We start from the raw sequence: 16330 nt of genomic DNA on the forward strand, positions 1-16330 counted from the left end.
TCCCTCCACTTTCATTCCTTCCTCTGGTTTCACGATTTGCAACTCTTCAATCCTCTTGTCTCATTCCATCAGTTGTTTTCGTCTCTGGGTAGAGTGGATATGGAGAGGATGTTTCCACCCATGGGAGAGTCTGGAATCAGAGGCCATAGCCTCAGAATAAAAGGCCATAGCTTTAGAAAGATGAGGAGGAATTTGTTTAGTCAGAGGGAGACGAATCTGTGGAATTCATTGCCACAGAAGGCCGTGGAGGCCAAGTCAATGGATATTTTTAAGCTCGAGATTGACAGATTCTTGATTAGTACAGATGTCAGGGGTTATGGGGAGAAGGCAAGAGAATGGGGAAAGATAGATCAACCGCGGTTGAATGGCAGAATACACTTGATGGGCTGAATGGCCTAATTCTGCTCCGACAACATGAACTTTGACCAATAATCTGCCTATCAGAAAACCTCCCTTGCCTGTGTTCACCTACCATGCTTTGTCCTGCCCCTCCTATCGTCCATCTTTACTCCCTACCCACCCCCAATCCTCTTCCCCACCCCCCACAACAGTCAGTCTGAAGAAAGTTCCCGACCGAAAGGGTTCCTCACCTGCTTTCCCTGGGTAATGGATATCCCTGCCTGAACAAAGTGTGTCAGAGGAATTAAGTGCAGGTATTGGACATGGTCTGGGAAAGATGTACAATAACAGTGGGTGGGATACAATGATGAGAGAGACCGGAACCTCGGGGGACTCAAGGAACTGCAGAGGCTGGTTCACAAAAAAAGACACAACGTGCTGGAGTAACTCAGTGGGTCAGGCCCCCTTTTGGGATACTTCTTGAGGTCTGAGTAAGGGTCCCAACACCAAACGTCACCTACCATGTTCTCCAGCAAAGTCGACTGACCTGCTGAGTTAGTCCAGCGCTCTGTGTCTGTGTCTTTGTAAACCAGCATTTGGAGTTCCCTCTTTTTACATTCTCGATTCAGATTTGATGTTTCCTCTGCCTCGGTTGTCTGGAACCAGAGGTCAGAGTCGGAAAATGGACGTTGTCCAATTAGTAAAAAGGCTGGAGAGATTTCTTCACCCAGAGGTCAGTGAATCTATGGAATTCTGTCCCCAAGAGGCCTGTGAAACCGCAGTAATATTTCCAAGAAAGAGATGGATAGATTTTTAGATGCAACTGAATTGAAGGACAGAGCATGGAAGTAGGCCCTTCGGCCCACCGAGTCCATGCGGACCATTGATCACGCTTTCACAGTAGTTTTATGTCAACTCACTTTCGCATCCACAGTCTACACACAAGTTACAGAAGCTAATCAACCTACAAATCTGGACATCTTTGGAATGTGGGAGGAAACCGGAACCATATAACCATATAACCATATAACAACTACAGCACAGAAACAGGCCCGTTCGGCCCTAGCAGTCCACGCCGACCACTCTCCCTGACCTAGTCTCATCTACCTGCACTCAGACCATAACCCTCTAATCCCCTCTTATCCATATACCTATCCAATTTACTCTTAAATAATAAAATCGAGCCTGCCTCCACCACTTCCACCGGAAGCCCATTCCATACAGCCACCACCCTCTGAGTAAAGAAGTTACCCCTCATGTTACCCCTAAACTTTTGTCCCTCAATTCTGAAGCTATGTCCCCTTGTTGGAATCTTCCCCACTCTCAAAGGGAAAAGCCTACCCATGTCAACTCTGTCCGTCCCTCTCAAAATTTTAAAAACCTCTATCAAGTCCCCCCTCAACCTTCTACGCTCCAAAGAATAAAGACCCAACCTGCTCAACCTCTCTCTGTAGCTTAAGTGCTGAAACCCAGGCAACATTCTAGTAAATCTCCTCTGTACCCTCTCCATTTTGTCGACATCCTTCCTATAATTTGGCGACCAGAACTGCACACCATACTCCAGATCCGGCCTCACCAATGCTCTGTACAATTTTAACATTACATCCCAACTTCTATACTCGATGCTCTGATTTATAAAGGCAAGCATAACAAACGCCTTCTTCACCACCCTATCCACATGAGATTCCACCTTCAGGGAACAATGCACAGTTATTCCCAGATTCCTCTGTTCCACTGCATTCCTCAATTCCCTACCATTTACCCTGTACGTCCTATTTTGATTTGTCCTACCAAAATGCAGCACCTCACACTTATCAGCATTAAACTTCATCTGCCATCTTTCAGCCCACCCAGATGAAACCCACGATGTCACAGGGAGGATGTGCAAACTCCACACAGACAGTACCGAAGCCTGGATTGAACCCCGGTCTCCGGTGCTCTGGGGCAGCAGCTCCTCCAGCTGCAACATTGTGTCCTCCACATGTTAGAGGAACCACGGACAATGGGTGAGTGAAGAAAATTAGCACTGGAACTGATGGTCCAAACACAGGCAAATGGGACTAGTTTAGACAGGGCGGGCGTCTCAGGAAGAGTTGGGCTGAAGGGCCTGTTTCCGTGCAGTAATGACTCTGACACTGTTGATCAGCCAGGACGTTGTGGAGGATCAGGGCAGTGATGAGGGACTTCTGCTTTTGTTGCATTACTGAAGTGAGGTGAGAAGGGACGTTTCTTAGTAATGGAGTCATACAGTGCAGAAACAGGCTTTTTGCTGACCATTGTAGTCCTATTTACGCACATTTACTTCACATCTCCTCTGCCTTGGTAACAGCAATGTTTATTCCCAGTCAAATGTATCGGTCATCTCGACCCCATTGTACTTTGTCCAAGGCATTGATGCACGACAATGGTGAGAACTATATTCTGCACAGTATCTTCTCCCTTGCTCTATCTATTGTACTTGAGTTTGAACTGATTGTATCTATGTATGCTATATCAGAATCAGAATCAGAATAGCCTTTATTGTCATCCAAAAAAACAAGTCTTTGGGACGAAATTCCGTTACCCACAGTCCAACAACAAGAGCAATAAAAATAAGCAATAACACACACAATCACAAACCAACACAAAACAAAAAATGAAACATCCATCACAGTGAGTCTCCTCCAGTCACCTCCTCACTGTGATGGAAGGCCAGAATGTCTTTTCTATATATTGGATCTGTTTGGATAGTGAAGTGGGGCATGAGTGTCAAGCAAAGCCAATGGAGCGGGACACGTGTCAAGTAAAGCTTTCTTTATTCCTCAAGCACCACACAGGTCCCCAAACCCCCAACCAGTTCAGCTCCTCCTGGAACTCCACTACCAGCTGCCACTCCTACCCATTCCAAGTTCCGTGACCTCACCCCCCGAGCCGAGGGTTCGCACCACGCGTGGCTCACCACCAGGGATCGCCACAATAGCACACAAAACAAAGCTTTCTACTGTATCTTGGTACACGTGACAGTAATAGACCCAAAGCTAATCCAGTCTGATGGGCTGGAGTCACGTGTGGATCGTACAGGACACAGAAGGCAGATTCCTTCCCAGTCCAGTAAGCTGGGTGTTAATGATAATTCAGGGAAATATAGGAGGAGACCATTCAGTACAGTAAGCCGTTGATTTAACGGACCTCTATAACAAATTTTGGTTACATCAGGCTGACTTTGAAGCAGACTGAGTTTGTTGTTTCAAGGAATGGCCAATAGGTGGATGTAGCGAATGCTGTTTTTGATCCATTTTAGTTTAGTTTCGAGATACAGCATTGAAACACTGAGTCAACGATCCCCATACACACGTTCCACCCGACACACCAGGGACAATTGACAGTGCGTAGGATAGAACAGTCACAGTGGTTCTCTCTCCTCCCACATTGTGAACACAAAGACATAGTGACAGCATGGGGCTCTCCCAGGTGCTGCGATCCCCACACCACAACCTTCACCCCCCTCCACCCCCCCCCCCCCCCCCCACTCAGCCGCGAGGATGTGTGGGCCTGCAGCCCAACTGTGTGGGAGCCACCAGCAGATCCCTGCCCCACAGCACCAGGGACCCGGGCCTGACACTGAGCACTCCGGCACACAAGCTCCGCCCCACACACTGGGGACAGTTCGGTGTGTGGTATAGAACCAGTGGGCCGGGGCACCTGGAGGAAACCCACACGGCCTCAAGCAGCGCCCCGGGCCTGGATCAGATCCGGGCCTGGAGCAGCGGCACAACCAGTGACCCACTGAACCCCCACAACCCGCAGAAGCCACCAAACCCCAAACCTGCACGTCTCCGCCAAGCGGGAGGAGACCCGAGCACCCGGAGCAAACCCACACTGTCACAGGAAGCACCCAGGATTGAACTCTGGTCTCTGGCGCTGTAAGGTAGCAACCACTGCGATGCCACTGGGCCATCCTTCAGCATTGTGTGTCCTTCACTGTTTATTGTGGAGTGAATGTTTATCGGCTGTACTATAGACAATAGACATTAGACAATAGACAATAGGTGCAGGAGGAGGCCATTCGGCCCTTCGAGCCAGCACCACCATTCAATGTGATCATGGCTGATCATTCTCAATCAGTACCCCGTTCCTGCCTTCTCCCCTGACTCCGCTATCCTAAAGAGGTCTATCTAGCTCTCTCTTGAAAGCATTCAGAAAATTGGCCTCCACTGCCTTCTGAGGCAGCGAATTCCACAGATTCACAACTCTCTGATTGAAAAAGTTTTTCCTCATCTTCATTCTAAATGGCCTACCCCTTATTCTTAAACTGTGGCCCCTGTTTCTGGACTCCCCCAACATTGGGAACATGTTTCCTGCCTCTAACGTGTCCAACCCCTTAATAATCATAAGTTTTGATAAGATCCCCTCTCATCCTTCTAAATTCCAGTGTATACAAGCCTAGTCGCTCCAGTCTTTCAACATATGACAATCCCGCCATTCTGGGAATTAACCCAGTAAACCTACGCTGCATGCCCTCAACAGCAAGAATATGAAATACTGTTCGTATTAAACCCCTCATTCGGTATAAGTGGACAATTAGTAATAATGGACACCATCTCTCCCTGTGGTCCGTTACAGCGAGGGTTTACTGTATAACTGAGATATCTAATATATCTGGTATTGTATATCTGATCTGTGTGGATGGCCTGCAACACAAAGCCTTTCACTGTACATGGTGTCAATAATAAACCTAAATCACTGAGCTTGCTGTTTCTCCACAGGAGAAGGGCCGACTGCTGAAGGAGCAGGTCGGGTTCGATCTTTCCAGCATCTACCGATTCCTGGACGTGAGGAAGCGGGAGCTGGAGGCGAAGATCGATGAAGAGGTGGGCAGGACGGTTCAGCCCTTGCAAGAGGACCTGGCGATGATCTGCCAGGAAGCCTGCACGATCGAGCGAACCATCCGGGATGTGCAGCTGCAACTGAGCTACGGGGAGCCCCAGGAGATGCTTCAGGTAAGAAGCAGCAGGCAGCCCACGGGTGTAGAACATGCAATGGACCTTCACCATTCTTCTTAATTATTTCACATTTCTGGTACCTAATTTCTGCCAGTCGATAAAAGAGCTTGCATCAAAATGGTGCTTTATTGACCTTGAGACACTCTTGGTGCACCTCTGCACAAAAGAGGTATTCAGGCCAGCATAGATCACCCATGATGATATTGAATGTGTGGGGTAGGTTTGAGGCCCGAGTGGCCAACTCCGACTGTTATTTTCTTGTGCTCATGGCGAGAGGATTTGAGAATAGGAGCAGGGAGGTCTTGCTTCGACTGTTTCCAAGGACATTTCCAGTAATGGGAGAGTCTAGAACCAGAGGGCACAGCCTCGGGATAAAAGGATGTACCTTCAAAATGGAGTTGGAGTATTTGTTTTAGCCAGAGGGTGGTGAATCTGTGGAAATTGTCAAACATCCGTAGAGGCCAAGGCATTGGTTATTTTTAAGGCAGAAAATTATAGGTTATTGATTAAGTAGAGCGTTATTGATTACAATGAGATAGCAGTAGAATGGGGTTGAGAGGGAAAAATAGATCACCTATGATTGATTGGCAGACCAGACTCAGGGTTGAATGGCCTAATTCTGCTCCTGTGTCTTATGGTCTTATGTACAGTCCTGGTAAGATTGCACATTGAGTATTGTGTACATTTTTTATCTCCTTGTCAAGGATGTTCTTGCCATGGAGGGAGTTCAGTGAAGCTTTCCTGATCCCTGAGATGGCAGGACTGATGAATGAAGGCTTAATTTCATGATAGTTTAGAAGGAGGACCTCACAGAAACCTGCAGAATTCACAGGTGTACCATACACATGCACAGAGTGTATATTTCAGAGTCTCTTGCCCAGAGTAGGTGAATCGAGGACCAGATGACATAGGTTTAAGGTGAAGGGGAAAAGATTTAATAGGAATCTGAGGGGTAACCTTTTCACACAAAGGGTGGTGGGTGTATGGACCGAGCTGCCAGAGGAGGTAGTTGAGGCTGGGACTATCCCAACAGTTAGAAGGGTGCATGGATAGGACAAGTTTGGAGGGTTATGGACCAAATGCAGGCAGGTAGGAGTAGTGTAGCTGGGACATGTTGGCCGGTTTGGGCAAGTTGGGCCGAACGGCCTATTTCCACACTGTATCGCTCTATGACTCTACTTTTATCAGGATTGGAAAGGTTAGATACAGGAAGGATATTTCTGAAATCTAGAAGCCAGTATAAAGATAAGGTGTGATGCGTTTAAGACTGAGATTTGGCAAGTTTTTTCTCCCAAGACCGTAGTGAGTCTGTCGAGTTATCTACCATAGGATGCAGTTGCAACAAAATCATTACATTTGTTCATCGAGGATATCTGTATTTTCTCTGAGGTAGTAGAATCAGTGGATGTGGGGTAAATATTGAAACTGGGAAAGTCAGTGATTCCCCCCTTGATCAGATCAAATGGTGGGAAAAGTTTTGAAAGATCAAATGTACTATTCCTGCTCCTATATTTCTATGAATTATAATCTACCTTGCTGGACTGGGCAGGAATCTACCGTCCAGTCTAGTCTACACATGACTTCAGCCCATCACATTGGACCAGAGACCCAGGTTCGATCGTGGATTGTATGTTCTCCCTGTGAACGCATAGGTTTTCCCCGGTTTCCTGCCTGATTCCATGCTATATCTCTAAACTAAACATTGGTTTAGGATCATGTGTTCCGGGATACAGTGGAAAGCTTTTGTTTTGCATGCTATCCTCACAGACCAGATATATACAATCAAGTCAAACTCAAGTACAATAGGTGGAGCAAAAGGGAAGATAAAGGGCACAGGATTTAGTCATCAGTTCCATAGACAAAGCCCACTGTTCACTGAGCAGTCGAGGTGAATCGGACTGTGCCTAGCTTCTGGAGGTTCCTTTTAAATAAGGAAATAACCCAAGGAACTGTGGAGTTAAAAGACTAAAGGGATAGGTGGTCTATGCCAGTGTAACAAATTCATGCTCCCATTTTGGCTAATAGCTAATTAAATATTGTGACGTTTAATTTGCAAGACTGAGTTCCGGAGTGCAACACCCATTAATCTATTTTATTTTTTTGAAGGAGTTGCAATTCTTATTTATAGATGGAATATTTGTCTTCCCTTAACTAAATTCCCTGATCATTCTGAGGTCCACTTTGACAGCTTCTCTGCACCTGAGCCATGACTCGCTATTCATTACCCCCCCTCTTTCCTCACCTTCCCATCACTCAAAACAATCTTGCACCATTTTGTTTCTATCATCCCTCGGAAGAAGCATCCCACCACAAGTTTTTTTATTTGTGTTGTAAAGCGCTCAATTTATTTTATTTTAGTTTAGAGATGAAGTGTGGAAATGGGCCTTTCCACCCACCGAGTCTACGTCAACCAACAATCACCCATAAACAGGTTATTTCCCACCCACTAGGGATAATTTACAGAAGCCAATTAACCCGCCAACCTGCACATCTTTGAGATGTGGATGGAAACCGGAGCAATCGGAGAACAAACACATGGTCACAGGGAGAACATATAAACACATGGTCACAGGGAGAACATATAAACACATGGTCACAGGGAGAACATATAATCACATGGTCACAGGGAGAACATGTAAACACATGGTCACAGGGAGAACATATAAACTGCACCCATAGCAATGGGACATCCATTGCACCCAACATATAGACAGCACCTATAGTCAGGATCAAACCCAGTCTCTGGCCCTGTAAGGCAGAAAATCTACCATTTTGCAGCCCTTAATTGAATGCGCCATCCTTAATTTTATGTGAATGAACTGATCGGATCATGAGAATTTAAACCTTTTAATTTTTTTTTACTTTTTAGGACATCAAGCAGTTGTTGGACAGGTACGTGGCTCCATCGGTTTTCTGTATGTGGCTGATTAGTTCACCGTTGGGAGCTGTGCAGGGAGTTCACAGCCCTGAGAGCCAGGAGTTCTTTGCTTCACTCTTCCCTGAGTGAGTTGGTCCCATCGCAGGTCACAGTCCCAGTTATTGTTCAGCAGGCACTTGTAGGGGAGCACACTTATAGACAATAGACAATAGGTGCAGGAGGAGGCCATTCGGCCCTTCGAGCCAGCACCGCCATTCAATGTGATCATGGCTGATCATTCTCAGTGCGCAGGGCTCCTGTTTCTGCTCGCTTCCCATGAACCATGGCTCTGGAGCACATGTAAAGTTATCTAAAGTGCATTTGTAAATATAAAGGTCCGGAGAATTATTTTTAAAAAGCAGCTAGAAAGTTAAAGGTCCAGGGAATAAAAAAACGCTGGACGAAGAGTCTCAACTCAAAACATCACCTATCCGTGTTTTCCAGAGATACTGCCCGACCTGCTGAGTCACTCCAGCACGCTGTGTCCTTTTCTGTACACCAGCATCTGCAGTTCCTTGTTTCTACATAAAGTCATCCACTCTTGTACTCCAAGGAATAGAGTCCCAGCCTGCTCAACCTCTGCCTATAGCTGAGGCCCCCGAGTCCTGTCAACATCCTGGTAAAACTTCTCTGCACACTTTCCGGCTTGACATCATCTTTCCAAAAACTTGGTGTCCAAAACTGAACACAATACTCTTAGTGTGGCCTCACCAACACCTTGCACAACTGCAACATGACCTCCCAACTTCTCTACTCAATACTCTGAGTGTGACTCTACTTGATGGCTCTTTTAAACATTGTTGTGTCTATCCATGTGTAAGATGGACAGGTACAGGTTTGGCCAATATTTATTCCTTTGCCATCACCATTATCACAGTGTTGGGACCCCACTCTAAATAATTTGGCTGCTTGACTTCCTCGGGGAACTGGGAAATGACTGCAGTCTGACAATATAAATAAGATTGTTGGCTGCAGGGTGCATTTCAAAGCCTTTCTTGTTTTACTTTCAATGGGCACAGTAAGCAGCCCAGGCCTGCCTGAAGTTACATCAGAGAGAGGGAAGTCATAGAGAGAGATGGCCCACTGCTGGTTCCAGGGCTCAGATTGCAGAAGGGTGCGGGGGAAATGTGGGTATCTGTGTCTTTGCAAAGCTTCCTTCACATGCACAAGCTTCCAATCCTACGTTCCAGATGCAAACAGGAATTCATCGCACCAACGGACTTTCCCACCGACCTCCACACTGACTCCATCATCACACCTTTCCGTTACGTTAAAATCTGGGATGAGCTGAAAGCACTTGTGCCAGGTACGTGACCCTGCTTTTTGGAGAGTTGGGATGGAGGGAAAGGGGGTGGTGAGAGGTTGGGGGGGGGGCGGTGCAGGGAGACTGAGGGTTCGGGATGTTCTGCTCATACATCCATTACATGGGGGCTATATTGTGCGATGACTCAGTGGTCCCACACATGCCTCTTAGAAGGTTACAAATCCCACTGCAGAAACTTGACCACTGTAGCAACTTTGTACTGGTGATGAAGGGAGTTTGAGTTTAGTTTATTGTCAAGTGTACCGAGGCAGAATGAAAAGCTGTTTTAGCATGCCAACCAGTCAATGGAAAGATAATACGTGATTACAGTCAAGCCATCCACAGTGTACAGACACATTATAAAGCGAATAACGTGAATAATGTTTAGTGCAAGTTAACTCCAGTAAAATCCAATGTGGATGGGGAACCAATCAAGCTTTGTCCTGGACTACAAAATATAAAACAGAAAAGGATGGAAATAATCAGCAGGCCAAGCAGCATTTAGTCAGAGAAACAGAGTGTTAATATTTCAGGTCATAGATCATTGATCATAGAACTTAAAACAGTACAGCACAGGAACAGGCCCTTTGGCCTAACTTGCCCACACTGACCAACATGCCCCATCCACTCTAGTCCCACCTGCCCTCGCTTGGCCCATAGCCCTGTAAGCCTATCCTAGCCATGTACCTGTCCAAATGACTTTTAAACATTCTGGTAGTACCTGCCTCAATTACCTTCTCCGGCAGCTTGTTCCATATACCCACCACACTTTGTGTAAAATAAAAGAGTTACCCCTCAGGTTCCTATTATCTTTCCCCCTCCCCCACCTTAAACCTATGTCGTCTGGTTCTCGATTCCCCTACTCTTGGCAAAGATTGCATTTACCCAATCTATTCCCCTCATGATCTTGTGCACCTCCATAAGATCACCCCTCATGCTCCTGTGATCCAAGGAATAAAGTCCTAGCCTGCTTGATATCTCCCTACAGCTAAGGCCCCTGACCCTTGGCAACATCCTTGTAAATCATCTGTGCACCCTTTCCAGCTTGGCAACATCTTTCCTGCAACATGGTGACTAAAACTGAACACAGTACTCTAAATGTGGCCTCACCAATGTCTTATACAACTGGAACATGTCCTCCCATCTTCTATACTCAATACTCTGATTGATGAAGGCCAATGTTCCAAAAGCCGTTTTGACCACCCTATCTTCGTGAGACGCCACTTTCAAAGAACTATGTACCTGTACTCCTAAATCCCTCTGTTCTACAGCACTCCCCAGAGCCATGCCTACCGTGTGGGTCCTGCCCATGTTAGACTTGTCAAAATGCAATACCTCACATTTCTCTACATTAAATTCCAGAAATCATTCCTCAGCCCACCTGGCCAAACGATCAAGATCCTGCTGCAATTTGTGACAACTATCTTCACCATCTTCAATACCGTCCACTTTTGTGTCATCCGCGCACTTGCTAATCATGTGTAGGAAGGAAATGCAAATGCTGGTTTAAACCGAAGATAGACACAAAAAGCTGGAGTAACTCAGCAGGACAGGCAGCATCTCTGGAGAGAAGGAATGGGTGACGTTTTGGGTTGAGACCCTACTTCATCCTTCTCGATCATCAGGCATCCTTCTCTCCAGAGATGCTGCCTGTCCCGCTGGGTTAATCCAGCTTTTTGTGTCTATCTTCACTTGCTAATCGTGCCACGCACATTCTCATCAAGATTATTGATGGAGATGACAAAACAGCAATGGGCCCAGCACCAAACCCTGAGGCACCCACTAGTCACGGGCCTCCGGTCCGTAAAGCAACCTTCCACCATCGCCCTCTGCTTCCTTCCATGAAGCCAACTGTGTGAGCCCCACAGTGGGGAACAATCTCCAATGACCGACTGTTTCATGCCTTTCAGCCCGGGAGTCCCTGAAGCTGAACGCCAGGACAGCTCACCCCCGGCTGCTCCTGTCCGAGGACCTGCGCAGTGTGGTGGACGGCGAGAAGCGGCGGGAGTGCTCGCTCTCACCCCAGCGCTTCAACTACTGGCTGTGCGTGCTGGCACTACTGGGACGTGGAGCTGGGGGGCAACCAGGCCTGCGTGCTGGGGGTGGCCAGCGAGTTGGCCGACCGGCTAATCACCGGGCCGCTGGTGCCGCAGGACGGCTACTGGGTGCTGGAGATGGTCAACGGCAACCTGGTCAACCTGGGAGGCCCTGGGCCCCAGAGCCTCCCCCTCCGACACAAGCCGCAAACAGTCCGCGTCTACCTGGACTACGAGGAGGGGCACCTGGCGTTCTACGATGCCGACAGCCTGTGCCACCTCTACACCCTGCACCACAAGTTCACCCAGACACTCCTCCCTCTCTTCAACCCCCACAACAAGAAGGAAGGCAGCAGTGGCCCACTCAGGCTGGCCCCCTGACACTGACACTCACCCTGGGAGGGTGTCCACAGGGCTGGTCTCAAGGAGCAGCGGCCCACTCAGGCTGGCCCCCTGACACTGACACTCACCCTGGGAGGGTGTCCGCAGGGCTGGTCTCAAGGAGCAGCGGCCCACTCAGGCTGGCCCCCTGACACTCACCCTGGGAGGGTGTCCACAGGGCTGGTCTCAAGGAGCAGAGGCCCACTCAGGCTGGCCCCCTGACACTGACACTCACCCTGGGAGGGTATCCGCAGGGCTGGTCCAACCTGGGATGGATAATCCCAAGGCTTTTCCTGTTCACTCTTGCCCCTTGGTTTGAAGCATTAAAGGTAATAAGGGCGGCAGAATGGTGCAGGTGGTAGATCCACTGCCTCACGGTGTGGATAAAGCATATTGGGCGCTGTGTGGTGCTTGCAGATAGATGCCCCTCCAACTTCACCTGTGCAGACTATTGTACGGTGATAACTGCTTTAAAAAGCTTTCACGGGTGTAGGGGGTTTAACAAGCATGTGGATCCAAGGTCCAGTTTGATATTGCTGTGAGCACAAATATTCGTACTTTGTTGTTTTGTGGGGGATGAGTTGTTCAGGCGGGGAGAATGGTTTTTATGAAGTTAAATAAAGTGTGAATGCCAAATGACATGATGTGTCTTTCTGCATCCATCCACATCCCCCCTGATGGCTACAATGCTGAATCCTCCAGTCTTGCACTGCTCAGCCTTTCATCGAAGCTGGAACAAAACAATAGACAATAGACAATAGACAATAGACAATAGGTGCAGGAGTAGGCCATTCAGCCCTTCGAGCCAGCACCGCCATTCAATGCGATCATGGCTGATCACTATCAATCAGTACCCCGTTCCTGCCTTCTCCCCATACCCCCTCACTCCGCTATCCTTAAGAGCTCTATCCAGCTCTCTCTTGAAAGCATCCAACGAACTGGCCTCCACTGCCTTCTGAGGCAGAGAATTCCACACCTTCACCACCCTCTGACTGAAAAAGTTCTTCCTCATCTCCGTTCTAAATGGCCTACCCCTTATTCTCAAACGGTGGCCCCTTGTTCTGGACTCCCCCAACATTGGGAACATGTTATCTGCCTCTAATGTGTCCAATCCTCTAATTATCTTATATGTTTCAATAAGATCCCCCCTCATCCTTCTAAATTCCAGTGTATACAAGCCCAATCGCTCCAGCCTTTCAACATACGACAGTCCCGCCATTCCGGGAATTAATCTAGTGAACCTACGCTGCACGCCCTCCATAGCAAGAATATCCTTCCTCAAATTTGGAGACCAAAACTGCACACAGTACTCCAGGTGCGGTCTCACCAGGGCCCGGTACAACTGTAGAAGGACCTCTTTGCTCCTATACTCAACTCCTCTTGTTACGAAGGCCAACATTCCATTGGCTTTCTTCACTGCCTGCTGAACCTGCATGCTTCCTTTCATTGACTGATGCACTAGGACACCCAGATCTCGTTGAACCCCCCCTCCTCCTAACTTGACACCATTCAGATAATAATCTGCCTTTCTATTCTTACTTCCAAAGTGAATAACCTCACACTTATCTACATTAAACTGCATCTGCCATGTATCCGCCCACTCACACAACCTGTCCAGGTCACCCTGCAGCCTTATTGCATCTTCCTCACAATTCACACTACCCCCCAACTTAGTATCATCTGCAAATTTGCTAATGGTACTTTTAATCCCTTCGTCTAAGTCATTAATGTATATCGTAAATAGCTGGGGTCCCAGCACCGAACCTTGCGGTACCCCACTGGTCACTGCCTGCCATTCCGAAAGGGACCCATTTATCCCCACTCTTTGCTTTCTGTCTGTTAACCAATTTTCTATCCATGTCAGTACCCTACCCCCAATACCATGTGCCCTAATTTTGCCCACTAATCTCCTATGTGGGACCTTGTCGAAGGCTTTCTGAAAGTCGAGGTACACCACATCCACTGACTCTCCCTTGTCAATTTTCCTAGTTACATCCTCAAAAAATTCCAGTAGATTTGTCAAGCATGATTTCCCCTTCGTAAATCCATGCTGACTCGGAACGATCCCGTTACTGCTATCCAAATGCTCAGCAATTTCGTCTTTTATAATTGACTCCAGCATCTTCCCCACCACTGATGTCAGACTAACTGGTCTATAATTACCCGTTTTCTCTCTCCCTCCTTTCTTAAAAAGTGGGATAACATTTGCTATTCTCCAATCCACAGGAACTGATCCTGAATCTATAGAACATTGAAAAATGATCTCCAATGCTTCCACTATTTCTAGAGCCACCTCCTTAAGTACTCTGGGATGCAGACCATCAGGCCCTGGGGATTTATCAGCCTTCAGTCCCATCAGTCTACCCAAAACCATTTCCTGCCTAATGTGGATTTCCTTCAGTTCCTCCATCACCCTAGGTTCTCCAGCCCCTAGAACATTTGGGAGATTGTGTGTATCTTCCTCAGTGAAGACAGATCCAAAGTAACGGTTTAACTCGTCTGCCATTTCTTTGTTCCCCATAATAAATTCCCCTGCTTCTGTCTTCAAGGGACCCACAACACAGCAACAGGTCTTGAAAGTTTGAAGAAGCGTCTCGACCCGAATCGTCACCCATTACTTCTATCCAGAGATGATGCCTGTCCCGCTGAGTTGCTCCAGCATTTTGTGTCTATCTTCAGTGTGAACCAACAGCAGGCCCTTCGGTTCACCGTGTCTGTGCCGATGAGGATCTAATCTGTACATCTTCCTGCACCTCGTCTATATCCCCTCAAATCTCTAACTGTTTATGTGCCTTTTGAAATGTGTGCTAAGTGTTGCTGTTGTATTTGCTTCCATCGGTTCCCCTGCCAGTGTGCTCCAGACACCTACTGCTCTCTTGTGTAAAAAAATATATTCTGAGAACTGCACTCTGCTAAACAAGACTCAGGAACAGCTCCTTCCCATCTGGTATTCGGCTTCTCAATGGTCTTGCCGTAAGCTAGAGGACAGTCTGATTCTGCTCTACCCCATTGCAGACATTGCACTTTGTCTCTGAAACTGTTGTGCTAGTGTTGAAAACTGTCGTCTGCAGTCTGTATCTTTTCCCTCACTCCACCTATTGTAGCTGGGTTTGGATTGGTTGTGTTTATGTATAGTATTATCCGATTTTGAATGGATAGCTGCAAAACAAATCTTTTCACTGCAGTACATGTGACAGTAATAAACCAAAACAAATCTAAAACTTGCCACGTAAACCTCCTTTAAACTTCTCTCCTCTCACCTTAAAGCTATGGTGTCTACCCCAAGAACATACAATAGAACAGCACAGGAAGAGGACCTTTAACCCACAATATCTGTGCTGAACAAATACCAAAATGAGCTAATCTCCACTGCCTACACATGATCCATATCCCTCCATCCCTGCATATCCATGTGCCAATCTTAAACTCTCTTAAGTACTGCTATATTCACTGGAATTTAGAAGGATGAGAGGGGATCTTATAAAAACATACAACATTTTTAAGGGATTGAACAGGCTAGATGCAGGAAAAATGTTCCCGGTGTTGGGGGAGTCCAGAACCAGCGGTCACAATTTAAAGAATAAGGGTGGGCCATTTAGGACTGAGATGAGGAAAAGCTTTTTCACCCAGAGAGTTGTGAATCTGTTAAGTTCTCTGCCACAGAAGGCAGTGGAGGCCAATTCACAGGATGTATTCAAGAGAGAGTTAGACATAGCTCTACAGGCTAATGGAATTAAGGGATATGGGGAGAAAGCAGGAATGGGGTACTGATTCTGGATGTTCTGATTCTCCCTCAATAGCAAAATTGGCCTTCCTCAATTTAGGAGACCAGGTGCGGTCTCACCAGGGCCCTGTATAACTGTAGTACGACCTCCGTGCTCCTATACTCAATTCCTTTCGCTATGAAGGCCAACATGCCATTAGCTTTCTTCACTGCCTTTTGTACCTGCATGTTTACTTTCAATGACTGATATACAAGGACCCTAGGTCTTGTTGCAACTCCCCTTTTTCCAATCTGACACCATTCAGATAATAATCTGCCTTCTTGTTCTTGCCAGCAAAGTGGATAACCTCACATATATCCACATTATACTGCATCTGCCATGCATCTGTCCACTTACCCAAACTATCCAAGTCACCCTGCAGCCTCATAGCATCCTCGCAGCTCACACTGCCACCCAGCTTCGTGTCTCCACAAACTCGGAGATGTTATATTTAATTCCTTCTTCCAAATCAGGGGCCTCCAAACTTTTCAGCATGAGGGCCACATTATATATTTGGCACATTTTTGCGGGCCGTACGAAAAAATAAAGAAGTGAGTTTAAAATAAATTTCATGAGTTTAGTTTAGACTAGGTTAGGCTGCAGGAACT

The 16330-nt window shown here is 47.1% G+C and overlaps 1 protein-coding gene and 1 long non-coding RNA gene across 2 annotated transcripts in view; both read left to right on the forward strand.

Annotated features, from left to right (window-relative positions):
• LOC144603241 (uncharacterized) overlaps positions 1-16330 on the forward strand; it is a 478910-nt gene that overhangs the window by 49153 nt on the left and 413427 nt on the right. The window lies entirely within an intron of this gene.
• The window catches only part of LOC144602568 (uncharacterized), a 55603-nt gene that overhangs the window by 12193 nt on the left and 27080 nt on the right, over positions 1-16330 (forward strand). The window contains 5 exon segments of the mRNA XM_078415697.1: positions 5085-5318; positions 8191-8213; positions 9429-9544; positions 11452-11593; positions 11595-11949. Coding sequence (XP_078271823.1) covers positions 5085-5318; positions 8191-8213; positions 9429-9544; positions 11452-11593; positions 11595-11949 — 870 coding nt within the window.

This window comes from Rhinoraja longicauda, chromosome 19 (genome assembly GCF_053455715.1).
Source record: "Rhinoraja longicauda isolate Sanriku21f chromosome 19, sRhiLon1.1, whole genome shotgun sequence".
NCBI lineage: Eukaryota > Metazoa > Chordata > Chondrichthyes > Rajiformes > Arhynchobatidae > Rhinoraja > Rhinoraja longicauda.